At 47.4% G+C, this 26,649-nt stretch overlaps 1 protein-coding gene across 2 annotated transcripts in view; it reads right to left on the reverse strand.

Annotated features, from left to right (window-relative positions):
- CLEC16A (C-type lectin domain family 16, member A) overlaps positions 1–26,649 on the reverse strand; it is a 249,531-nt gene that overhangs the window by 195,523 nt on the left and 27,359 nt on the right. For both annotated transcript variants that reach the window (XM_011988119.1, XM_011988120.1), the window contains exons 6-9: positions 25,509–25,632; positions 20,837–21,011; positions 18,835–18,888; positions 15,232–15,345 (exon numbers count right to left, since the gene is read on the reverse strand). In XM_011988119.1, coding sequence (XP_011843509.1) covers positions 15,232–15,345; positions 18,835–18,888; positions 20,837–21,011; positions 25,509–25,632 — 467 coding nt within the window. The remainder of the gene's footprint in view (positions 1–15,231; positions 15,346–18,834; positions 18,889–20,836; positions 21,012–25,508; positions 25,633–26,649) is intronic.

Consider the following 26,649-nt stretch of genomic DNA (forward strand, 5'->3'; position numbering starts at 1 on the left):
ATATATATAATAAATATTCAGCAGGGGTCATTTGGACATGGACTATTTTTGCTCCCTTTTATTCTGTATTTTTAAAATCTGTTTTTTTTTTTTTTTTTTTTCTTTTTCTTAAAGCTAACACCAAAACATCACAGGTAGCATGCAGAGGCTGGTAGAACTTGGCTGGGAAGTGTGGGCAGAGATTTGTGACCATTTCTGCTGCTCCTGTCACCCTCCTTCTGGCTGCCAGCCTCCAAGGACGCTCCAATCTGAAGCCCCCAGGAGAAGGGTCCCTGTCCCGTCTCTCACCACTGTGCTCTCAGCTCTACCCCACGGTGCCTGGACCAGAGGTGGACAGGCTGCTGCTGAGTAAGCTCGTGGCTGTAGGAATGAATGTTTGTACCAGGCTGTACCCAAAGGGCAAGACAGAATGATGAAAAAAGGAGGAGGAGGAGAAGGGAGGGAAAGAAGGGGGAAAAAAGCCAAACATTCTCAGGAGCTAAACACAGCACAATGAAAGAGCAAGCTCACCCAAACTGACCAGAAGTGGAAAAGCCCACTTCAGAGTAAGAAATCAGAAGGCGTTTGGGTTGATTTTCTCAAAAAGAAAGTACACAACACATGCCCCCGGGAAAAGTATTCTGCAAAGAAGGTCTACATTTCCCAAATGTCACAGGTTTAGGTTTCACCACGCGCTGAGGCTGGGCTGCAGGAGGAGCATGAGGGGAAGGAGCCTCCTTGCTGACTGCAGTGAAATACAAGGGAGCCTTGAGCTCTGCAGCTGGATATTTGGGCTGACTTTGGGGGTCAGGGCCAGCTGATAGTCAGCAATGACATTTTAGAGGTGCCCTGGGGCCTAACTACCCCCTATGTGCCTGCACCTGCCTACTGGTTAATGATGTCTTCCATCAGCCTTGAACCCCTTCACGTAAGGCTTTGGTCCTTGCTTTTTCAAAAGTCAAATACTTGGGGAAAGGTGAATCCCCAGGGGTCAGTCTTTCAGGGAATGGAGGAATCTGAGTGCAGAAACTCTGCAAAGGGCAGCAACAGGGTATGGGAGGGAGGATGGAAACAACCAAAGACTGGGTGCCTGAGGGAAAGAGAGGAGACCCATGGCTGAGAAGACAGATGTCAAACAGAACATGTTCCACCAGGTGTGGGTACAGCAGCTTACAAAGACTTGGACACAGGCTGCACATGAAAAAGCAAGTTGCAATCAACAATTAATGATTCAGTTTATGGTTAAAATAAAACCAAAACTACAGAGCTGAAACATACATGTATATCATGTATTCCTGGGTTGATAATTACATGAAAATACACAGAGAAAGGTCTGGAAGGATACACAAACTGAGAACAGTGGTTCCCTCTGAGGAAGATACTGAGGTTGGAGGAACTTTCACTTTCTGCTCTACCTACTTCTACATCATTCAGTTGTTTTATTACCAGCACTATTTAAATATTACCAGCACTAGAAAATTTTATTACCAGCACAAGAAAATATTACCAGCACTATTTAAATGTAAAGAACATCTTTACAGAATGCATTAATGCCACTGAACTGAACACTTAAGAATAGTTAAGAGAGTGAATTTTATCCTTATTTTATACAATTTTAAAAAAACTTTGAAAAGGCAAGTTCAGAAGTTAGGATGATGATTCTCTTGGGTGGGGTGGAGGTATGGGTTACAAACTGAGGAGGGGCTTTATGGGAAAACCAGAAATGCTTTCCATCTTGACTCGAATTATACATGAATATAATCGTGTGTACAAAATCATCAAGCAGTACATCTAAGATTACTAAACTTTTATGTATTTTATTGTATTTATGTGATTCCTCAATTTAAAAAGTTTCCCAGGCTGAGTGCAGTGGCTCACGCCTGTAACCCCAAGATTTAGAGAGGCTAAGGCAGGAGGATCACTTGAGCCCAGAAGTTCAAGATGAGCCCAGGAAGCATGGTGAGACCTTGTCTCTACAAAAAATACAAAAACCAGCTGGGTATGGTGGTGTATCCTGTAGTCCCAGCTACTCAGGAGGCTGAGGCAGGAGGATCACTTGAGCCCAAGAGGCTGAGGCTGCAGTGAGCTGCGGTCATGCCATTGCATTCCAGCCTGGGTGACACAGCAAGACTCTGTCTCAAAAACAAACAAACAAACAAAAAACACCAACAAGTTTACCAAGAGGATTTTCAATGAAGTCAAATTGCTGTAAATACAACGTAGGAGAAAGTGAACAGGCGGTAGAGCTGGATTCACTGACCACTAATGATACGAGGGGAGCTGAGGTAAGATCATGAAGCCATAGGCCACACCTCTCAGAGCCCACAGTTCACCCCAGACAGGTGAATCCTGGTGAATCCCAGTGAATCCTGCATTTATTGCCACATGGCCTGTGCAGATGCTGGAAGAGAAGAGGTTCACACAAGAGTGATGGGGGCCACAGAGGAAGGGAGGGAAAATGTGCCAGGGCTGGGAGGCATAGGGGGAGCTTAGGAGGGCTTGATAGAGAAGGAAATGAGTGATACGAGTCTTGGATGTCAACAGGAGTTCAGGAGCATGTTCAGGAAGAAGACAATAGTAGGAAAGCCAGCTCAGAGCCCAGGAGGAGCCAGCTCCCTAGGTGTGTCCAGAAGTCACTCGTCTTTTATTTCTGCTAAGGCCTAGGTCACCTGGGCCTGGTGCTTGGTGACAGTAGTGGCACCCTTGGACCCAAGGTGCTCGGCCAGCTCCCCAGGCAGGGGCAGACATACAGCCGCTGGACCTTGCAGGAAGTCAGGGCAGTGGTCCCGGGTCAGCCAGTAGCCTCTCAGCCAGGCGCTAGCCCGTGCTGCTCATAAAGAGGTTCTTCACACTCATTGCCTCAGAAGAGATATCGGATGCCTTGACTCAGTGCCCTACAGATGCAACGTGTTGAGTGGGTTTCTCAGCATCTATTCAGTGGTGCAGCAGGGAGAGGAGAAAGCAGTGGTTGGCGAGTGACCAGGAAAGGGGATGTAAGGGCACCAAGCAGCCTGCCCAGGGAAGAATCTTGGTTGAGCACGAAGGAAAGAAAGAGACCAGTGGCCAGAGGCATAAGGTAAGGGAAGGAGAGATCCCGGGGCCTGGGATTCTGTCTAGATCTGTTAGAGCTGTCATGGTAATCAGGCTAAGAAGACCCTTCCAGGCTCTCCCAGCCTGAGCCCACTCACCCTCTGAGGATGCTTCCTCAAACAGCTCTGCTAAGCGATTTGAGAAGTAGGAGAAAGGTTTTCCCCTTAAGAAAGGAGGCAGGTCATGTTGACTAGCAAAAAACATGCCCAGACAGACCTGGCTCCAAGTCTCAGACCCACTTTCTACTAGCCAAGCGACCCTGACCACAGCAGCCTCAGTTCCTCATCTGTAAAACAGAGACAAGAGTAGTTCCATATCACACGCCACCATGGGGTAGTGTGGGATCCAACAGGCAAAATGCCTGGTGCAAGGCGGCACCAGAGAAATTTTCATTGCCCTTCAACCCCCTGGCAAATAGATCACGAGGATGGAAGACAGGGCAGGGGACGGGCTTTTAAGGAACAATCATATTCTGTGCTTTAAACTGGACTCCCAAGCTCCTAGCAACTTACTGCTCGCTGGCCTTCTGGTTTGTTAGTGGGCTAGACTCAGCCTCCCCGACATGCTCCTGGGCCCCTGGCTAACCTTCCTCATCTCCAGCTTCAGCAGCCAGGACTGGCAAGGTACGGAGCAAGGTACAAAATCAGGATGGGATTCAGAGGCCCGGGGTCCCACCCATCGCAGTTTGAGTCTTGGCTCCACTGCTTCCTACCTTCTCCTCTATGGGTCTCAGTTTCCACAGCCATTAATGGGCATCATATTAGCATCTCCCCAACAGTGCTTCTGAGAGGTGCCAACAGATGGCACACTCTTGTTACTCTTTCCAGGTAATAACAGCCATCCTGAATACTCAGTGAGCACTTAAAATGTGCCCAGCATGGCTCTGAGCACTTTATACATATTGTCTTGCTTTATCCTACAAATAACCAAATGGGGCAAGGAACTACACAGGTGAGGACCTTGCCCAAGATCACCCACTAGTGAGAGGCAGAGGCAGGATTTGAACCCAGGAAGAATCTAGCTCTGGTGCCTAGGTGCATAACCTTCCTGCCAGGAATGGCTCAAACACCATTCCCTTCCATATACATTTGCTGCACTTCCCAATGCTGGGCCAGCTTCCCGGGAGCACTGATGTTAAGACTACGCCATGCTGATGTCACACTAATCAGAGAAACAGGTAGTTCTTCGCAACAAAAGGGCAGTGGCAGTTTATATATCACTTGACAGGTGGCCCTCTGACCTGACAATTACACGGTTGTCTATAACGTGACTCTTTTCACATTTTTTTTTTTTTTTTTGAGATAGGGTCTTACTTTGTCACCCAGGCTGGAGTGCAGTGGTGCGATCTCAGCTCACTGCAACCTCCGCCTCCTGGGTTTAAGCGATTCTCCAGCCTCAGCCTCCCACGTAGCTGGGATCACAGACACGTGCATCTTTCCACATTTTTATCTCACATACACAGAGACAAAGTCACAGGGGATCACACCCACTGTAACCAACAGCACTATAGCACATGGCTTGGCCATTGGCTGAAAAAGGAAGCCATGTGACAGTGCAGCAGAGTGAACCTGTTCTCATCCAGAAGGAGGTGATTGGCAAGCAAGCACCAGTTGGGTGATGTACCCCAGGGTGATGTACAGACACATGCCTTACTCGCCAATCCAGGAGCCGCGTGGAGCTGCAGAACCAAAGCCCAAACACTCATGAAGAATGAACAGCTGCAACATCAGTGAGGCGATTTGACGGCACTACTGAATGTAAAGGGGAAGATGAAAGCTATGGAGTGGGGAACATGCAGAGGTAGCAGGCCACTTCCATTAACAAGGAGAACACGGCATTCTTCTCCATGAATTACCAGTTATCAGGGGTGTTGCAGCTGCAGAGGCATAAAGCAAGGCATCTCTCAGGAATTGGAACAGACTCACAGCACTCACAGGCCTCTCGCAGCCACGTGCTAAGCACTTGACGCTGAGATAAGGAACAGGTAACATCAAGACGGTGCTGCAATTTCTTCTTGGAAAGCGACCTCTGACACGTCACTAAGTCTGTAGGGGGCCAGCCTCCTCTCACTTGCATTCTCCATCCCAGGTCATCTTCTCTGTCCCTCTCAATGCCAAGCAGTATGTCTGGCACTGTCTCTGGCATTCAATCAAGAGGGAGTGCTTGTGGGATGAATTAATTGCAAGATCCTCACGAGCATTGAACAGGCCTCTTCAATCACACAAAATGAGGCATCTCACACTCCCTTACTAAACAATGACATACCAAGCACTTATTTGGTATTTCTTTGGAAAGAGTATTTTACTATATTTTGAAAAAGATGAACTGTGAAATATTGGTTATTCTGTTACTCGAAACAGCCCAAAATGCCACACTGCCCCGTTATCTCATGCTAAACTGGAAAACATAATTGCAAGTGGTGATAAAAAGATATGGAATAGAAACAGTGAGATTTGGGGCTGGTCACCTGCAATCCCAATCACTTAACCTCTGGGAACCTTGGCTTCCTCATGGGGAGCGTGTGACAATAACACCACCTCACTCTTTTTCATTATGAGCATGACATGAGATGTTCAATGAGACAAACAAGTAGGCTTGCCTTCTTTTCTTTCTTTTTTAGACAGAGTCTCACTCTGTTGCCCAGGCTAGAGTGCAGTGGTGCGATCATGGCTCACTGCAACCTCCGCCTCCCAGGCTCAAGAGATCCTCCCACCTCAGCCTCCTGAGTAGTTGGGACCACAGGTATGCACCACTACACCTAGTTAATTTGTGTACTTTTTGTAGAGACGGGGTCTTACCATGTTGTCTAGGTTGGCCTCAAGTGATCTGCCCACTCCAGCCTCCCAAAGTGCTGGGATTACAGGCATGAACCACCAAGCCTGGCCAGGTTCACCTCCTATAAAACGAAAACCGTCCCTCTCTTCTGCCAACCCAGGATGTTTCTTGAATACTGGCCTCTCTCCTGATCCCATATACACCTAACTCCTTCCCACAGAGGTCTCTGACTCACCGTTTTTCATGTTTTGGCCATGTCCCCCCATCCCACCCCTCAACTCTCAGCAGGCCTAGCTCCCTGACCTCAGTTCTCAGTATTAGGCTCCCTCCTTAGGGGGGCTTCCCTCACCACACCTCCCAAAGTTGCTTCTATTTCCTTCTCATATCCAAATCTTAAATCTGTGAGGATGAGCTGGCTTACTGTCTATCCCCCACAAATAGACCATCAGGAAAGGGACAGATGTCTTGTTCATTTATGGCACCTGCCTGCAACTTGTAGGGGCTCAACAATTACTCGCGGCAGGGAGTGCACCAGGGTAAGTATGGCAGCCAGCCTCTGTTTCGCAGACAGAGCACATTCTGCTCATGTCGGAAAATGACCCACCCAGAACTCAAGTGTCACCCAGCACAATATTATTTGAGTGAATAAAGCTGTTTAATGTTATCTTTTTCTCTTTTTTATTTTCATTTTTTAATGGATGCATTACAATTGTACATAGTTATGGGGTACAATTTGATGTTTTAATACATGTGTATGTCATGTAATGATCATATGAGGGTACTTAGCATATCCATCGCCTCATGTATTTATCATTTCTTTGTGGTAAGAACATTCAAAAACCTCTCTTCTAGCATGATCTCACTCATTTGTGGAATCTAAACAAAGTTGATCTTATAGAACTAGAGAGGAGAACAGTGGTTACAGGAGACCGGGCAGGGAGGCGATGCAGGGATGCGGATGGGGAAGATGGGGAGAGGTTGGTCAACAGGTACAAAGTTCCAATTAGACAGGAGGAGTGAGATCTCGTGTTCTATTGCACAGAAGGGTGACTGTGGTTAATAGTAAGGTATTGTATTTTTTATTTGCCCATGAAGCTGACAAATCTGTTCCTGTGCTTATCTGGAGGCTACCAGGAAGCTGTCCTGGGGCCAGGTTATAAGCAACCCAGCAAGTGGTCAGCAGGCAATCAATTTCAGGCCAGCCAGGATCTGCTACTCAACTGGCCTCAGAACTCTCTAGGGAAACTCCCACTCACTAATCACCTCCAGGGATGAGAGCTGCACTGCCCTCAGGCATGAAACGAATGACTCACACCACCATCCCACTGTTGTGAACTGTGCTGGAATGCCCAGAAAGGGCAGGGGACTCTGAGAAGTAAGCAAAATGCCCCCTTCTTGCTCATGTGCAGCCCCCAGGCTCCCATCGGGCAAAGCATTCCATAGCAAAACCAGTTTCAAGGACTCTGACACTGGCCAAGACTGGATGTCCACTGCTCATTAGAGATATGTGTTTGATTCCCGTACTGAGACTTCTTACATCAAGACAATCAACGTTGACTGCAGGAACCATGCTAAACATGGGGACACAAAGACGAAGAGGTTCCAGTCTTCTTCCACAGCAACTCCTGAGTCCTCCAATGGCACACAGGTGCCATGTGCCTCGGACGCTTGTTCTCTCCCAACCTCATCTCCTACTTCCCATCCCCTTGCCACACTGCCCTTTGCTCTTCCTCCAACACACTAGGCACCATCTCACCGCAGGGCCTTTGAACTGGCTGGTTTTTTTTTTTTTTTGAGGCGGAGTCTTGCTCTGTTGCCCAGGCTGGAGTGCAGTGGTGCGACCTCGGCTCACTGCAAGCTCCGCCTCCCAGTTTCGTGCTGTTCTTTATGACCAAAATGCTCTTCCTCCAGATATCAACATGACTCACTCTCTTGCTTCCTTTGAGTCTGTGCTCCCACCTCACCTTCCCAACGAGGCCAACCCCAGTCACCCTACTGAGAACGGTAACATCCCAGTCTCTGAGCACTGCCCAGGTCCATCCTCTGCTTCACTACTGTTTTCCCAGGGCTTCTCACATCTAATTTGCCCCAATGCCTGCTATTCGCTTTATTGCTCCCCTGTCTCTCTGCATGAGACCCAAGCTCCTGGAGGTCAAGGTTTTTGCTTTGTTCACTGGGTATATATCTCCAGGGCCTAGAACAGTGCCTGGCACACAGCAGATACCCAATAATTATCTGCTGAATATCTGAATAAATAATACTGACCTGGCTTCAGGTAACTCAAAGTCAGGTTAAAAATCTCAAATGTCCAAAGACGCTAGCTCAGTCATGAAAACTAACAATGCCACAGGGGACAGAGGCTAGAACTGGTGCATACCTCATTTGTCTGTCCCCACCCTCAATTTTCTGATTTTAATTCAAACCCAGAAAAAGCCACCAATGGCCTGACGCAACCAGAAAAGGTCCCTATTCCACATGGAGGTGCCTCCGGCCTTGTGGCTGCCCCAAGCCCATTCTGCGTCACACTGCAGGACAGATATAGAAAAGCCAGCTAGGGTCTAAGTCACAAGGCTTCTTCCCCATCTGCCTCCTGCCCCTATCCCTGCCCACTATGCCCACTCCACTGTTACCAGTTGGCTTCTACAGGATGTAGCAATGAAGGCCCCTGCCCCTTCCCCGGCTAGCTGGCCTGAAGTCAAAACTCCTGGTCTTTGGTCACAGCCACCTGCAGCCCTGACTGAAGTCTGCTCCCTTTTCAAGTACTAAGGGACACTCTGAGACCCTCCTCAGTTGTCCAGCCCACTTTCTGCCCCAGGAAACACGGAGAGGCAACTGTTTCTCAGACAACGATACGCTCCTTAGTACTGGACCTCATGTTGCACTCTGGATTTTGATCCTATCAAATCCTTTTAAATGTGAACCAGAGCTGCCACATTCAATACTTTGGTGGGCAAGAATGGCACCTTGGAGCTGTAACTGCATTGAGGGATTAGGGGATAGACCTTAATGGCAAAGCCAAAAGGGAGAATATACACCAAGCTCTAATTCCCTTGTGGGAATGTTTGCGATGGGTCAATTAAGGCCCTTAATTTATAGAAGTCTATGTTTACCCTTTGATATTCACAGTCAACCTTCTCCCAGAAGCCTATCAGCATTTTCAGGAAGAAGAATGTGTGTGCCTTGGAACCAGCACTGATCATCTGGGGGATCATAAGTACAGTCAGGGTCATTAAAAGACTCAGGAACTCTAATCCTGGCCGGAAGAGGTGCTATCCGGCCTGATGTATTCAGCACTTAGGAGACTCAGCTAACATCAGATACAAGTTTGAGTTGAAAAGAAAGCCCTGCAGGGTAGGTGCAGTGGCTCATGCCTGTAATCCCAGCACTTTGGGAGGCCGAGGCGGGCGGATCATGAGGTCAGGTGATCAAGACCATCCTGGCTAACACGGTGAAACCCCGTCTCTACTAAAAAATACAAAAATTTGGCTGAGCGTGGTGGCAGGCACTTGTAGTCCCAGCTACTCGGGAGCCTGAAGCAGGAGAACGGCATGAGCTCCGGAGGCGGAGCTTGTAGTGAGCTAAGATCACGCCACTGCACTCCAGCCTGGGCGACAGCGAGACTCCGTCTCAAAAAAAAAAAAAAAAAAAAGAAAAAGAAGAAAGCCCTGCAGCAGCTTTCTTAGGGAGCTAAGTCAATGATTAATGCTCTGAATCTGCAAACACACAACCCAGAGAAGCAAGGCTGCTACTTTCCTAAGCAATGGCTCCACACACCATATCCTGGTACAGTATCCGGCTGGGCAGAGAGTACTGCTACTAGAAGTGACAGGTATCCAGAGAATCATCTGGAAACCATCCTAACTGCTAAACTGCTATCTACAGATAGACTGTCAATGTCCTTATTTGGGGGTAAGCAAGCCTATTCTGCCCCAGAATCCTTAGACCCTGACTTCACAACCAGCCAACCATATGAACCCACATTAGCAGTTAAGTATTTATACTTTCCAGTTGGGTGTGATGGCTCACGCCTGTAATCCCAGCACTTTATGAGGCCGAGGTGGGTTAACTGCTTGAGCCCAGGAGTTCAAGACCAGCCTGGGTAACATGGCGAAACTCCGTCTCCACAAAAAAAAAAAAAAAAAAAAAAAAAGCAAAAGTTATCTGGCCATGGTGGCAAGTGCCTGTAGTCCCAGCTACTCAGGAAGCTGAGGTGGGTGGATCATTTGACCTGGGGAGGCTGAGGCTGCAGTGAGTTGGGACCATACCACTGCTCTCCAGCCTGGGCGACGCAGCGAGACTCTGGCCCCCCAAAAAAACAACAGTATTTGCACTTTCCAGAAATTAAATCTGGGTCTGGCCGAATGGAGAGCACAGTATACACACAGAGGGCTTCACCTACCACCACTCAATGGCAATGGCTAACATTGGTGCTGTTTCATCATCACTGTTATTACTAACACTTCTCCCTCTGTGCCTTGGTATCTGCTCAAAAGCCACCTCCCTGAGGGGCGCATGGTGTGTGTTTCCACATTCATCAGTCCAGAGACAGCTCGTAAGCCCAGGGAAGGAGGTTCCAGGTAGGAAGTGGAAGGTCACTGTGCAGCATCAGGAACTAAGGTCACTATAATGATAACATCTAATATTTATGCACTTGCTGTGTACATAAAAAGGCTTTGGAGTAAGCACTGTACACAGCATTTAATTCTCATCATAAACCCACGTTTGCTATTCTCACTGGCGAGGTAAGAAATTGAGGCCCGGGAACACCTAGTAAAATCAGGGGCCAGGACTTGAAGAGCCCAGGGAAACTGGTTATAGTACCCACTCCACAAGGCTGCCTCTGGAGGTGGAACATGGAACAGCACCAAAAGCAGCCCACTCCAAACCCAGCCACTGAGGCAAAGAGAAGGCGGCATTCAAGGGGCAGGCTAGGAAGTGATTTCTGCTCTGAGAGTCATTATGAGAATGTCACGAGAGCCCTTGTGACTCTGCTACCACTGCACCCACTGAGTCATTCATTCCTGCACCGAACACCTCCTGGGCATCTCTGGCAAGCCCCAGGATGGCACAGGTGGCACAGGCATCTCCGAGACATGGTCCCTGTTCTCGTGGGAGGAGGGAAGTCCAGGGAGGGCAGGGGTCAGGTCGTTCCGGTGCACCACCACATCCCTCATCTCTCAGCACAAGTACACAACAGATGGCTGCTGAAGGAACGGATGAACAGATGAATAAATGAATGAATGCAAAAATGCAGGAAACTATTCCACAGAAACCCAAGAGGAAAAAAAAGTCCTTTAAAAAAAGTACCTACAAGTAATGATGCATATCCCAAATTCTAATCTATATGTTCATTCTGCAAAAACAACGAGATGCTAGCAGTTTCAGAATTAGTGTTCTCCTACTCGGTTTCCCCACACAAGAAACACTATCTGCTCTGCATTCGAATTATAGCAAGAATTAGCCCTTAGCAGGAACCATATGATTTTAATGCACAGACGAATTTCAATTAGACATTCATCTAACCATGCTGATTGTTTTCCATTTAACCCTAAATTACAGTCCTTTCAAATAACTGTGATCTCCCCTCTGCTTCTCTCTCTTCAATTTTGGTTTGGTTTTGTGAAAGGTCTGCTGGTAAAAATGAGGCAATACCAGTAACTTATCTACAAATTACGGGAAGGAGAAAGTAGGTTAAAAAAGACCAAGAAACTTAAAACAAGTATGATCAAACCACATCCGAGTTGGGCAGGAAACAATAGGAGACTGTTCTCGCTCATAGGGAAGGAAGGTAAATCGTACCAGGACTATTGTCAAACAAGTCACAGAAGGAATTCAGCCTGTGCTCTTCCCAAACCTGAACAATAGTCATCAGATTACAACCAACTTCAACTTCACACTGAGAGAAAGGTAGTAACTGGAAGCAGAAAGCTGACACGTGGGCTGGCAATTCCCTCCACACTACAGAGTCTCATTTTCAGTTCAGGTGTCCACCACAACCAGCACTTATGTCCCAAATGCAGTTTGTGTGTCTCTCACAAGGGAGGTGAGACCTTCATCCCAAGAAGAGGCCATAACGGGAGAGAGAACAGATCTCCTAAAAACTTCCCCTGACAATGGTTCAACTACGGCCAGTGTCCTAAACTGAGAGGTTGCCAGTAACCTGCAATTTGCTTTTGCTCAAACGTAAATCCTATGTATCACTGTCAACATCCTGCTTGTGAAGGTGTACTCGAGTTTGGCAAGATGTTACCACTGAGGGAAACTGGGGAAGATCTCTCTGTATTATTTGTTACAACTGCATGCAAATCTGTAATTATGTCAAGAAAAAATTTCAATTAAAAAAAAAAGTGCATAAAAGCAGGGTGCAGTGGCTCACACCCGTAATCCCAGCACATTGGGAGGCTAAGACGGGTAGATCACTTGAGGCCAGGAGTTCGAGACCAGCCTGGCCAACATGGTAAAACCTCGTCTCTACTAAAAATACAAAAAAAATTAGCCAGGTGTGGTGGTGCATGCCTGTAGCCCCAGCTACTCGGGAGGCTGAGGCACCAGAATCACTTGAACCTGGGAGGCAGAGGTTGCAGTGAGCCGCAATCATGCCATTATACTCCAGCCTGGGAGACAGAGCCAGACTCTGTCTCAAATAAATAAATAAATAAATAAATAAATAAATAAAAATAAACAATGCTGCAAACCCGAGAGCCCAGCAATCTCTGATTTCGTCTTAGAACACCAAGTCTAGCTTCAGCACTGCAGAGGGTGTCTTACAGTAAGACAATTTGAGAAGAAGCCACAGCAGCCATCTTCAGGTCTGGAAATCATGCAACCAAAAAAAAAAAAAAAGGCCCAATACCTTAACATCAGTGTAGTCCCAGTTAGCAGTGGACAGATTTCACAGTAAACACGCCTCATCTGAGGCCGGGAGCAGGCTCTGTGAAGCTTCCTGTAGAAACGTGCATTGATGGGGACCAGATCTTCTGACTGTTGGAGAATATTCCAAAAATCTGGACTTCTCTTCCTAAATTTTAATGTTGGCAATTCATGAAATTTTCTTTTAAACACTGCACAGACCAAACCAAATGGGTCTAGTGGCCAGTTTGCAACCCGTCAGGCACTTGATGGGCACTTTATATATATCCATACATATATATATATATATATATATATTTTTTTTTTTTTTTTGAGACGGAGTCTTGCTCTGTTGCCCAGGCTGGAGTTTAGTGGCGCGATCTCGGCTCACTGCAAGCTCCGCCTCCCAGGTTCACGCCATTCTTCTGCCTCAGCCTCCCGAGTAGCTGGGACTACAGGCGCTCACCACTACGCCCGGCCAATTTTTTTTTTGTATTTTTAGTAGAGATGGGGTTTCACCATGCCTGCTCTTGATCTCCAGACCTCGCAATCCACCTGCCTCGGCCTCCCAAAATGCTGGGATTACAGGTGTGAGCCACCGCGCCCGTTGGGCACTTAACATTTTGCCCCCATCTCCATCAGCTCTCCAGAGTAGGGCTTGCGCTGCCTGTTTTCTAAATGGAGTGAAAGAACCTGCCCAAGGCCAGGTGGCTGGCGGGGCACAGGGCACCTCTAACCAGAGGCCCTGCTGGTTCTGCTGACTCAGCTTTCCGTGACTTACATTCATTTAGCAAACGCTACTTTAAGATAGTTGCAGAGAAATATCTAGGGCCCCATAAACTCTGAGTCAGCTATACATTTGCCAGATCGTGTGTTGTCATGAGATGGACCACTAGGAAAGTCTTTAACACATCACCCCTGTCACCTCTAGGCCAAATCCTCTCACCAAACACTTCTTCCCTTTAGAGCACTTGTAAGAGTTCAGACAGTGAGTTATTTGCATATCTGATCCATGTTCATCTCTCTACTGTACTGTAAAGCTCGAATGTGGCACAGACTATTTATGACATTGTGTATCCCCAGAACTAGCATGATACTTGGCCCAAAGAGCTTCATCAACACTGCTGAATGAATTATGAAAGGGATAGGCCAGGCAGAGGCCATGAAAAGGCCCCATTCAATTCAGCTGAACTAATGCCACCACCACTAACAAGGACAGAGGTTCTGGGAAGCTTTTCGGAGGCGCTAATGCTCCCCTGAATAACAAAATGACCTGGCCAGACCATCATACACCAAAAACAGCAGAAGGGAAGGGGCCTCTTGTAATTGTACTCCATGTAGTGCTGGCCTTTCATCCACAGGGTCACATTTCACCCATTCATGCAGGTGGGGCAGCAAATCTATTACCCCAGGGCGAGCCGGCCCTTTTACCAGCCTGGCCATTGCCTGAGCACCTGGCTGCAGAGAGGAAACCTGTATGAAACAGCCCTTGTATAAAACATACCGTGCTCATCTCACTTACCCACTCTAAGCTCCTTATGGCGAGGATCTCACCTGTCACTGAATCAGTTGCAGCCTGGGCTCAGCATAAGTGAGATGAGCATTTGTGCAGCCCAGGCTGCAGCTGATTCAGTGACAGGTGAGATCCCTGCCATGAGGAGCTTAGAGTGGGTAAGACCTTTGAAAAGAGGGAACCAGGTGCATCAGGAACCAGGCTATGGGTATGGTAGAGGCACAGGTTCAAAGGCACAAATGTTGGACATGCTGGGGGAAAAGCAAGTCAGACCAGAAATAAGGCAGCTGGAGCTCAGGACATGTGAGCAGGATGTGAGGGATGACAGCAGAGATATACAAAGGACAAGATGGGAAAGCTTCAAAAGAAGTCACAACACTGGCCATCAGGTGTTCTCCCTCAGTAGTGTACCAAATGGAACTCCAAGACTCCTGCAGACCACAAACATGCTACTTAGTCCAAAGCTGGATGATCATTTAAAACCAGAGATTACACATAACAATGCAGATTTCCTGCTTCTTTAGAAACATGAAAAAAAACCTAGTAATCCTACATCCATATTTCTGCAGAGCAGCAGCAGCCTGGGGTGGAACAGGAGCTGCTCGCCAAGGTGGCATATACTCTCCAATTTGCCACACCCCTCACCACTCTCTACTGCCTTCACCTGGGGCCTGAGTCATTCATGGATGTTCATTGCCCAGCTTCTGTAGACATTAGTTCCTCTGATAAGGCATTTTCTGTGTCCCGATAACAGTGTCTCACAGATATGCAACCTAAGGCCCAGACTGGTACAATTCCATGTTTAAGAACACACAATCAATCAAATCCAGGTGGTACCTGACCCCAGATTCTCTGGGGTATGCAATCAAGACTCCGATTAGGTTCATTGAATCCTGGACCAGCTTATGCATCATCACTGCTATATACTCAGAACGTTAGTTTCTGATTTTAGAGAAACACATGGATTAGCAAAATGAGCAATGGTTTCTTATTAAGGTCAAACAATCCCAAAGCTAATGACTTACAGAACTTCTCTGAACATCCTGTTCAGTCTTAGCGTACATCTCAGACAGATCACCATTCAGAATGACTTCAGCTAACGAGTTCACCAGCGGTGCATGATGTATAATTAAGAAGACCTGATGGAAAAAAAGAAACGGGATTTGCATGAAAGTGTGCGGTACTTTCAACCTCTTGCTTCTGGGATCAGAAGTGACCAGGCTGGGCCACCTAAGTCCTGTATTAAGCAGAAATTCCTACGATGTAAAATCTGAAGAATGAGGCACAGGAAGGACTGAGTTCTACTCTCGTAAGGTCAGCCTCTCCTTCAGACTGTTGCCTATTTGGCTGGCTGCTCTTCCTCGGAAGGAAGTGCATTAATGCGAGACTGTCCCTCATGGCTGGGTGAAGCCAAATCCGGCTGAAGTGGAGCAATGCGGGAAAGAACAGCCAAACCAGCACACTCCTTCCTTTCCATGGGCATTTTAGTGTCAAATTTGATTATGAGAAGACTAGGAGGCACTGTCCCAATACTTTAGTGACACAAGAAGAAGGGGCCGGCCGGAGAGTTTTGTTCCAATCAAGGACTTGGCAGAGGATTGGCTACACAGAGATTCCATCACGGGAAGGAGCTCTGACCCTGTGGTGGGTTTTAGCACACGGGGATTCCACAGCATCGTCAGTAGGTATGCGAACTCCGGGGCTGAAAACCACACGAGACAGAGGCAGACCTAGCCGGGCCAGGATGTAAAATCAGAGGGCTGGCTCTGGGTTAAGCTGGCCCTGCTCCCACACCTGTTGCCCAATGTTCAGAGGACCAGCTTTAAGAATCAGGGTATTCAAAACTGTCTTGCAAAGCTGGCCTAGACACGCCTGCTATTTTGTTTTAAAATGTAAAGGCAAAAGGGTGTAGCACAGGGTGTGGCTTATCTACCATTTGCATACAAAAGCGTGTGCATGTTTGTATTTGCTTATTTACACATGCATAGGCCAAGGTTTCTCAATCTTGGCACTGCTGACACTTTGGGCTGTCACTGAGTGTTGAGGGAGGCTGTCCCAGACACTGCAGGCTGCTTAGCAGCATCCCTGACCTCTACCCACTAGATGCCAGTAGCACTCCAGCCTCAGTCATGACAACTGAATGCGTCTCCCCAGACACTGCCAGGTACCCCCTAAGGGGCGAAATTACCCCTAGTTGAGAACCCCTGACAGATGTCTGTTAGGACATACGAGAACCCTGTAACCCTAATTGCCTCTGGAGATAGAAGTCAGGAGCCTGAACAAAACTAGAAAAGAAACCTGGTTTTTACCTGTTTGAACTTTTTAACTTTAAAAAACATTTACACAAATTATTTTTTAAAAAGTGAAGGCAAAAATCAACACAGGCTGCCTCTGGGGAGTGAGGTTGGGTGCCCACGGTATAGACTGAGAGAGGGACTTTTTCCATGCCATGTTTTGTACTGTTTGAACAAGGGGAATATATTACTCCAGCGAATACATAGAATTCAAATTAGATAAAAGGTACAGGCAGAATGGCCATGTGGCACCTCCCTATAAAAAATGGCCGATAAAAATCTTTTTTTAAAATACTGGGAACCTTTCCTAATACAGAGACCGCACAGTATGATTCAATGAGTTAACCCATGTCCAGGGTTTGGCAGGCCCTCAAATGTTACCAGTGATGATTCTTCTCACCTTATGGCCAAATTCCTGCCACACATCACGCTACCAGCAATACAAAACACCGATCACTGTGGCCATTCATTCTCAGGTATGTTACGTACCTTGTACGAATGCGGCCTTAACTGATCATTTATTCCTTGTTCTTTTCAGTCCACAAGCATTCAGTGAGCACCTACAAAGGATCCCCTGAACAAAGCAAACAATTCCTGCCTGTGGACACGCACAGTGCTCATCTTCCTGGCTCTGAACCCGAAAAAGAGGGAGGGCGAGTAACTGCAGAGTACATGGAAGCACGTGCAGGCCAGACTCAAAAAGCCGGGCCCAGCTGCCCACACCACACTCTGTTAGCAGTTTAGTTTTAGGAGGACAGCATCACCTGTCACACCAAATTAATGTCATCCACGAAAATTTTCATGGTTTTCTAGCTATGCTTGTAAAATAATTTGCAAGTATGCAATGATTTTATAATGAGGTAGGGGCTTTAAGGACACAGGATTTATACCTGATTTAGGTTTTCCACACATTTAGGTCATATTTCCATTAAGCTAAATGAAAATGCAGGGGGGAACAGGGCTCTAGGTTGTTTATCTTTAAAAGGGATCTATTACTCAAGTTTGAGGAATACCGAATTACAAGCTATGCTTTCTGTGAGATATTGAAACAAGTAATTGGGTGCGTGGGCTCCTGGTTCTTTACAAAGCAAACCAGCGAGGGAGGAGTCTCAGAGAAAAGGCGTAACTGTCTCACTGATGTTCCCACCGTGGGTGGCTGGTGGCCATGCTCTCTGGAGGAGACCCTGCCCAGGCAATGCTCCAATAGCTGAAGGGTCCTGGGGATGCTTTCCATGTGATTCCTGGGGCTGAAAACTGGCTTGCTAGGGTCCTGCTGGACTCCCAGAATCCCAAGCAGGAGATGCCGGCAGACTTGGAAAGAGGCAGCAGAAAAAAGCTGCCAGGAGAGGCTGGGGTTTGCGCTCAGCGCCGTCCTACAGAGCAGCATTCAGACAAAGTTGGCCCCACGCAGAGCCCTAAGCAAACAGAGCCCCAGAATAGGACTTCGGGCTGTGAGTGATAGTCAGGACATGTCCGGATCGGCCTACCGGCTGGGGAGGAGATGGCCTCTGAACCTCTCCTCCTGGGCCAAAAAGAAAAAGCCCCGCCCCAAATTCAAAACAGCTGGGGATCAAGTTAGACGGACAGTTCCTCATCAAAGCAAACACCTGTGTCACTGCAAAAGCGGAAACAGAGTTCTGGGTAAATGCTGGACTACTTGATAGTCTAATGAGATGCCCTGAGAGTCTGGACTGCTTGTAATAAAAATATTTTTAAAGTTATGTAACTGGGTCGCCATGGAGTTTTTCCCTTCTTGTAAATATTACATAATTACACGAAGGAAACACACTTGTTTAAGGAGGGGAGGGAGACAAATTGGCTCAAGACACAAATCTGAGAGCTAAGGCTGCTACGAGATCCCTTCCACGAGGTAATCTGGGAACCAGAACCGCGATAAAGCCCTTTAAAAATAGCCTCATTTCAGGAAGTTTGTTACACCAAGGTTGCTATGTGTGTGCACGCTGTGGGTTCTGCAATGTGGGGCTTCATTCAAAGCTGCATGAGTAAAAGCGCTGCAGCCCACATTTCCAGGGTATTTCAAGCACTCAGTTGTTTTGGAAACCTCAGTCTTCATGGTAAAAAAATCAACGACACAAGTCAGGTTTGGTTTATTTTTCATTTATCTTTGGATTTCCATCTCCTACCATGAAAAAGATACACACTACCTCTATTTAGTGCCTGGAAAACAGAAAGCCCCTTTGTTTTGCTGTTATTTTACTTTAGGATGGGGGACACAGAGAAGATGGGTGATAAGGCCTGGGGATTTCCTGCAAGGCAGTGGCACACCAAGGGACCCCAAATATAGTGGGGACATTGGTGAATGATCAAGCATACCTGTGACAGAAGATAAAGAGACACCGGCAGGCTAATTTTCGGCCGTTCTCCTCCCTAGTGGGGGGTGGCAGGAAAGAGAGAGATCAGGTCACACAAGGGAGCAGCACAAAATACACAAAGCCAAAAGCCTTCTGTGTGAACAAGGGCATCCTGTCCCACTGACTTCCTCCATGGCCCTAGGGCTGTCCTTTCCGGGTGCTACTCAAAAGTCCACTCTGCAAAATCCCACTCAATACTGTTTGTAAGGCCACTATTTTTCCACCTGAGAAACCTTTCATCATTAGTCACAGATGAGAGGCTGACCCCCGAGAACTTGCTCCTTAAGTTACCAAGCACGTTCATTTCCACCAGCTGGGGCACTGGATGACCCGGCAGGAGAGGCCTCCTGGAGGCCTGTTCTTGGGAAGTTATTTTCAAAGCATAGGGGAGGAGGTTTAGGGCACTGTGGCCTTGGAAAAGCCCCTCGTTTATACTGAATTTCAAGATGCTCCATTTCACACCCACCCTGTGAGAGAAGAATCGTTAGGCCCTCATTTTGCAGCTGAAGAAATGGGCTCAGGTTATTTGCTTTAGGTCACAGAGTTAGGAAAGGGAAGAGGCAGAATTTGAACCCAGGTCTGAAAACTCCAATTCTCATACTTTGTCTGTGCCTCCCAGAGCCGCCTCTGGTAAAGCTAAGGAGCTTATTCACTTTGACAGTCTTCTCTCACACACACTCTGTCTCTGTCTCAGGAAATAAGAGGAAAGGAAAGGAAAACCAGCGTGCTTTGAAAGGAAAGGAATCTCCCTCAGGCTTAAACCTCAGTCCTGGCCAGGCGCGGTGGCTCATGCCTGTAATCCCAGCACTTTGGGAGGCCGAGGCAGGCGTATCACCTGAGATCAGGAGTTCGAGACCAGCCTGGCCAACATGGTGAAACCCCGTTTCTACTAAAAATACATTTTCTTTTATTTACTCATCTGTAGTGAGAATCCTCAAAACTCCATCCCCTTGGGACACCTCTGCATGGTGACCAGCTGGCTCTGTCCTGCCTCCTGCTGAGGCCCCTTTACCTCCAGAGGAACTGCACAGAGGCCTCCCCTCCAGAAGCGGCATTCCTCACGTAGGGGGCCCTGAGAACCAGCAGCACAGAATCAGAATCACCTGAGGGATAGGTGATTCTGCAGATTCCTGGCCCCACCCCAGAGCAACAGAACCAGAATCTCTGAGACTGGGAGAGAAACTGAGGCCCTGCATGTTACCAGCCGTCATCCCCACAGGCCTCTGGGGCCTGCTAACAGTGGACAGTCACCACCCTGGGACCCTTCCCTGAGTGTGCTCCACGCCTTCCCTCCGTGCTGCGCAAGTTCTGTCGCTGTCTGCATCTTCTCCAAATCAGTGGGTTCTGGCAACTACCAGGAAAAGTTACCGGGGAGGAGAACACCTCAGGGAAGGATACACAGCAACCAAAACCCTACATTTGTACATGTTTCCTGCTTCCTCCTGAGGTCGGTAATCTTTTCTTATTCACTTTTATAATCTTCTCTCACACACACTCTGTCTCTGTCTCAGGATATAAGAGGAAAGGAAAGGAAAGCCAGCATGCTATGAAAGGAATCTCCCGTGGGCTCAAAACCTCAGTCCTGGCTGTAATTCTAAGCCCAAGCAGGTGTATCACCTGAGGTCAGGAGTTCAAGACCAGCTTGACCAACATGGTGAAATGCCATCTCTTCTAAAAAGTACAAAATTAGTCAGGCATGGTGGTATGCGCCTATAATCCTAGCTACTCGGGAGGCTAAGGCAGGAGAACTACTTGAATTCAGGAGGCGGAGGTTGCAGTGAGCCAAGATCGCACCACTGCACTCCAGCCTGTGTAAAAGAGCAAAACTCTGTCAAAAACAACAACAACCACAACCACCTCAGTCCTGGTTTGCAATGCTCAGCCCCATTCCAGGGACTAGAGACCGTTCTTCCCCACTTCTGAAGATGGGCTTCAGCCAGCAGGAGCCATGGGGCCGGACCCACCTTGTCCTGGTTCTCCAGTGAGTACACGTACAGGGGCAGGAAGAGCCTGTTGAGCAGGTGGTCCGTGAGCACGTCATTGAGGAACTCACAGTTGATGATCAGGATGTCATTCAGATAGTGCAGGTGGTCTAGGTGCTCTGCCACCAGATCACTCAGTTTCCCCCGATTCCGGTGCCTGCCATGAGAAATGACCACCTCAGCCTGGAGGCCAACACTAGGAGCCTTTGAGCCTAACATCAATGGCCTGAGACTTAGGTCACTGGGGGTTCATTCATATAACCAATATCTGAGTTAGTCTCAAGAAACACTTATCCTGGCCACTGCTGGGGAGATACACAAGGGAAAATGGGCAGGTTTACTGCAATCAATTTCAGGGGACTGCTGGGGTCCCCCAGAATGAGGTAAACAAAGCAAAATGCTGCTAAGTTCTTCCAGCAAGCCACTGTATAAGCACAGCTACTAGCCACTGTGGCAAGATCCCCTGGCTCCCCAGATAAGCAGCATTAATGGAGCAATAAATCCACTGTAATTAAAATGCTCCGGAGGAGTTCTAAAGAGAAAAGCAGGCCTCCACAGCCGTGGCCACCCCGGTGGCCCTGAAGACATGCAGACATAGAGCAAAGACACGACACCCCTCCCCCAGGCCCCTGCCCTGGAGGTCTCCGTCTCCCTGCAGTTAGCAACAGCGTGCTGGGGGTGGGGGGTCAAGGGGTAATGTCTCTTGGGTGGAGTCAGTCTCACACTCCAGAAACAGCTGGTGGGGATGCTTCAACCGCCCCCAAAGCAGTATGCAGCAAATACTAGCTAGCCATTTGGTTTGTATTATTATTACCCAACTGATAGATGGTCATTTTTGACAACAGCGAATTAAAATACAAAAGCAAATAGAATCCAAAGTCTCAAACCCACTACTAACAGATATTCACTATTAACATTTTGGGACTTATAACCCTAATGTCTGTTTTTTCTACATTTTTACCTCTCCTAGTAGTAGTCACATCTAAAATACAGATGTCACATTTCTATCCGTCTAACTGTATATACTTGAAAAAAAAAGGTAAAAACAAGATCAATTCTGCTTCTTTTACATAATTCTGGATAATTATTCCTTTTATTATTATTTTTTGAGACAGGGTCCTGTTCTGTCACCCAGGCTGGAGTGCTGTGGCATGAACACAGCTCATTACAGCCTCAACCCTAAGGTTCAAGGGATCCTCCCACCTCAGCCTCTAAAGTAGCTCAGATTACAGGCACCTGCCACCATGCCCAACTATTTTTAAAATTTTTTTGTAGAGGGTAGAGGGGTCTCACCATGTTGCCCAGGCTGGTCTCAAACTCCTGGACTCAAGTGATCCTTCTGCCTCGGCCTCCCAAAGTGGTAGGATTACAGGCGTGAGCCACTATGCTCAGCCAATTATTTCTTATACTTCAACAAGATATTTCAGCTGGGTACAGACTGGGATCACATCTGTAATCCCAGCACTTTGGGAGGCCAAGGCAGGCAGATTGCTTTAGGTCAGGAGTTTGAGACCAACCTCGCCAACATGTTGAAACCCCCTCTCTACTAAAAATACAAGAAAAAAAAAATTAGCCAGGTGTGGTGGCACACACCTGTAGTCCCAGCTATTCAGGAGGCTGAGGCAAGAGAATCACTTGAATCTGGGAGGTGGGTTACAGTGAGCCAAGACTGCACTACTGCACTCCAGCCTGGGTGACAGAGCAAGACTCCATCTCAAAAAAGAAAAGAAAAAAAGATATTTGCTAAATATTTATAGCAAATATATGTTGTAAAGCCTAAAAGTATATGAATGTCTACGAACCCATCGTGCGCCTGAGGCCTAGAACATTTATGCACAATGTTTTGTACTTTTCTCCCGCTTAAGAAGATACTTTGGAACATTTTCTCTAATGGTATATTTAAAATACCTCACTTTTTAACACTTTGGTTTAAAAAAAATCAAAGTAATACATGCAGCTAGGTTTAAAACTCAAATAGCATTAATAAGTTGATAACGAAAAAGAGCAGCTCCTGGCCCAGGCTCGCATCCTCCATTATTTTTTTCTTCTCTTTGAGACAGTGTATTGCTCTGTCGCCCAGGCTGGAGTACAGTGGCGCAATCTCAGCTCACGGCAACCTCCGCCTCCTAGGTTCGAGCGATTCTCGTGCCTTGGCCTCCCTAGTAGCTGGGATTACAGGGGTGCACTACTATGTCTGGCTAATTTTTGTATTTTTAGTAGAGATGGGGCCAGGCTGGTCTCCAATTCCTGGCCTCAAGTGATTTGCCCACCTCAGCCTCCCAAAGTGCTGGGATTACAGGTGTGAGCCACCACACCCAGCCCTCCTCCACTTCTCCCCACTGTCCAGAGGCAGTTACTTGTTTCTACAGCTAGTTCCTCCCATATTTCTAGAAAGTCTGCATGGACTTCTATTTTGCAATTGAGCCATTTTAGGTATTATCTATTGACCTCCTGTTATGACAGAACTCTTCCGTTCTCTCTGCCCCTTCCCCCGAAGTAGTCATCAGTAATTGGGGTTGATGTCATAACATTCACCGTGGAGCCAAATAGAGGACTATGTTTCATTTCTTTGCTTGTATAACTTTGCTCTTTCTGTAGTTAAGTGTCTCATTATGTCTTGCATCCACGACTGTTTAAATCCATAAGGCTTCTGGCTTTCCCAATTGCTCCGCTGGGTCTGCCATTACCCATTCTTGCTTCTTCCCCCATATCAGATCTCATATTCTATCTGCCTAGCTCCCGTCCCCCAGGACACTTCTCATTGGGTCCCTTTAGCATCCTGACCCCATTTAGGTGCACCTCTCACCAGGTCTGGGCAAAGCTGTCACCCTGGAGCAGTGGTTCTCAAGTGAGGGTGATTTTGCCTTAAAGGGGACATTTGGCAATGTCTGGGGACATTTTTGGTTGGTACGACTGGGGAGGGGTGCTACTGGCATCTAGCAGGTAGAGAGGCCAGCGGTGTTCCTAAAAAGCCTACAATGCACAGGACAGCCCCCACAACAATGGTACCCAGTTCAAGAGGTAAATAGAGCCAAGGGAAAGAAATCCTGCTCCGGAACTTCTAATCATCCCTCTGAGGACAAAAGCACCATCCTAATCTCTTTTTTAAAAGAGATTTATTGAAGTATAATTCACGTGCCATAACATTCAATTATTTAAAGTAGACAATGTCATGGTTAGAGTTGCCCAACCATGATCGCTGTCGATTTTAGAACACTGCTAACCCCCTGTGAAAAAAGCCCCTTACGGCCAGGCGCGGTGGCTCACGCCTGTAATCCCAGCACTTCTGGGAGGCCAAGATGGGCGGATCATGAGGTCAGAAGTTCAAGACCAGCCTGGCCGATATGGTGAAACCCCGTCTGTACTAAAAATACAAAAATTAGACGGGTGTGGTGGTGCACGCCTGTAATCCCAGCTACTTCAGAGGCTAAGGCAGGAGAATCACCTGAAACCAGGAGGTGGAGGTGCAGTGAGCCGAGACTGCACCACTGCACTCCAGCCTGGGTGACAGAGCAAGACTCTGACTCAAAAAAAAAAAGCAAGCAGCCCCTTACTTGGCTGGATATGTGTCTCACACCTGTAATCCTAGCACTTTGGGAGGCCAAGACAGGAGGATTGCTTGGGCCCAGGAATGCAAGATCAGCCTGAGCAACATGGCGAAACCCCATCTCTACTAAAAATCAAGAAAAGTAGCTGAGTTTGGTGGCTTAGGCCTCGTGGTCTTAGCTACCTGGGAGGCTGAGGCAGGAGGACTGCTTAAACCTAGGAGGTCAAGGCTGCAGTGAGCCATGATCACCCCACTGCTCTCCAGCCTGGGTGACAGAGCAACACTGTGTCTCAAAACAGAAAAAAAACCCCAATACTCATTAGCAGTTGCTTCCTAAGTCCCCACACAACATCCTAGCCACCAATCTACTTTCCGCCCCTATAGATTCACCTATTTTGGGCATTTCACTAAGAATAATGCTTTTGAGGTTCATCTACGCCATACCAAGTGTCAGCACTTCATTCCTTTTTTTTTTTTTTTTGAGACTGAGTCTTGCTCTTTTGCCAGGCTGGAGTGCAGTGGCAGGATCTCCACTCACTGCAAACTCTACCTCCTGGGTTCAAGCAATTCTCCTGCCTCAGCCTCCCAAGTAGCTGGGACTACGGGCGTGCGCCACTACACCCAGCTAATTTTTGTATTTTTAATAGAGACAGTGTTTCACCGTGTTGGCCAGGACGGTCTCGATCTCTTGACTTCGTGATCCACCCGTCTCGGCCTCCCAAAGTGCTGAGATTACAGGTATGAGCCACTGCACCTGGCCCGCTCTATTCCTTTTTATCGCCAAACACTATTCCATCGTACAGATAGACTACATTATGTTAATGCATTCATCAGCTGACAGAGCCCCTTGACCTTCTCACCAGCTGTCTAGCAGCCCCATCTATGGCTGTAGTGAATTGATTTACCCCGCCTGCTCTGGGAGGCCTCTGAGTTGTTTCCAGCGTTTCATTATTACAAATAGGTGAGCAGGACCTTTTAGAGTACGGAAGTACAGGCTACACAGAGGTAGGGGAGTGCTGTTAATGTGTTTGTTTTTTCTTGATGAAAACAGAATTCTCCCGTAACCACTCTGTCTATCTACTGAGTGGCCCTGGGGGTGTCACTTACTCCTCATCTGTCTGCACGCAGTCATCAAGTTCGATCACGTGGCTCCCAATGAACCAGACCAAATTGGAGAAGTAAGGAACAGCAGTTTTATCTCGGATGTAGTGCAGCATGGCCTGGTTATCCACTGAGAAAATTCACAGAAGAAAAAAAAGTCAAGCGACCAAAAATAACTTGGGGAAGATTTAAAAAAAAAACAAAAACAAAGCAAAACCCAAAAACCACAATGAAAAAGCCCTCTGCTATAATCTGAAATCGTCTGTTTTTCCTGGAAATACTTAAAAATGTTTATCTTATTCATAAAACTATAGTCATCAAGGCAGTTCTTATGATATTTTACACTTAAATTAGCTGGGCTAAACATTATTAGTGCATGGGAGAGCCTACTTATCAGTAGCAGATTGAGCTAGACTACACTGAGAATTACACCATTCTCAAGCAAGGTTCCTGTATTTATACATAAGGATAAATTAAGAAAGCGGAAAACCAGAGGTTAATAACTTACATGACACTGGAATAAGGAACACAGGAATCGTCATTGAAGGAAAGGCAAAAAACAGACAACAGTTAACAGGATTAGGACCTGGGAAGGTGAGAAGCTGCTCAAGGGGAGAGAGGCTAGGACGGGAGGCATCTGCACAGAGAGATAAGGTTAGAAGGGGACAGCAGAAAACAGAGCAGGAGGCAGCAGAACCAACTGTGGCTTGGACCAGGGTCACACACTTAGAAACCTGCCAGGTTGCCTGGTGGCCAGAGGTCCAGCGTGTGACCTGGGAGCATGGGCCTTGACCCCAAAGGGGCAGCTGCTTCTGTGCCAGCTGACCCCCCACCCCTGCAGGACTGTGGGCTTCAACTACCAAATCTGAATCTTCAAGGTGCAAATCCAGATTATCATGGAAGACTTCTCAATTTTTAAATACTGGCAACTACATATTTTTTCAAAAACTAAGCCAATTAAAACACGTCTGACGGTTGGATATGGCCCACAGGCCCTCAGTTTGCGACCCTGGATGGGTCCAGCTGGGCTCCTAGAAAGGTTCTTAAATTTAATGTAAGCCCAGTGCCAGGCTGAAGTGAGTCCCTGAGGTGCCCCCACCCTCATTAGGGAGTAATAACATTTTGACTCATGAAAGTCAAAGCCCTT

The sequence above is a fragment of the Mandrillus leucophaeus genome, unplaced genomic scaffold, assembly GCF_000951045.1.
Source record: "Mandrillus leucophaeus isolate KB7577 unplaced genomic scaffold, Mleu.le_1.0 Scaffold323, whole genome shotgun sequence".
In the NCBI taxonomy this organism is placed as follows: Eukaryota; Metazoa; Chordata; class Mammalia; order Primates; family Cercopithecidae; genus Mandrillus; species Mandrillus leucophaeus.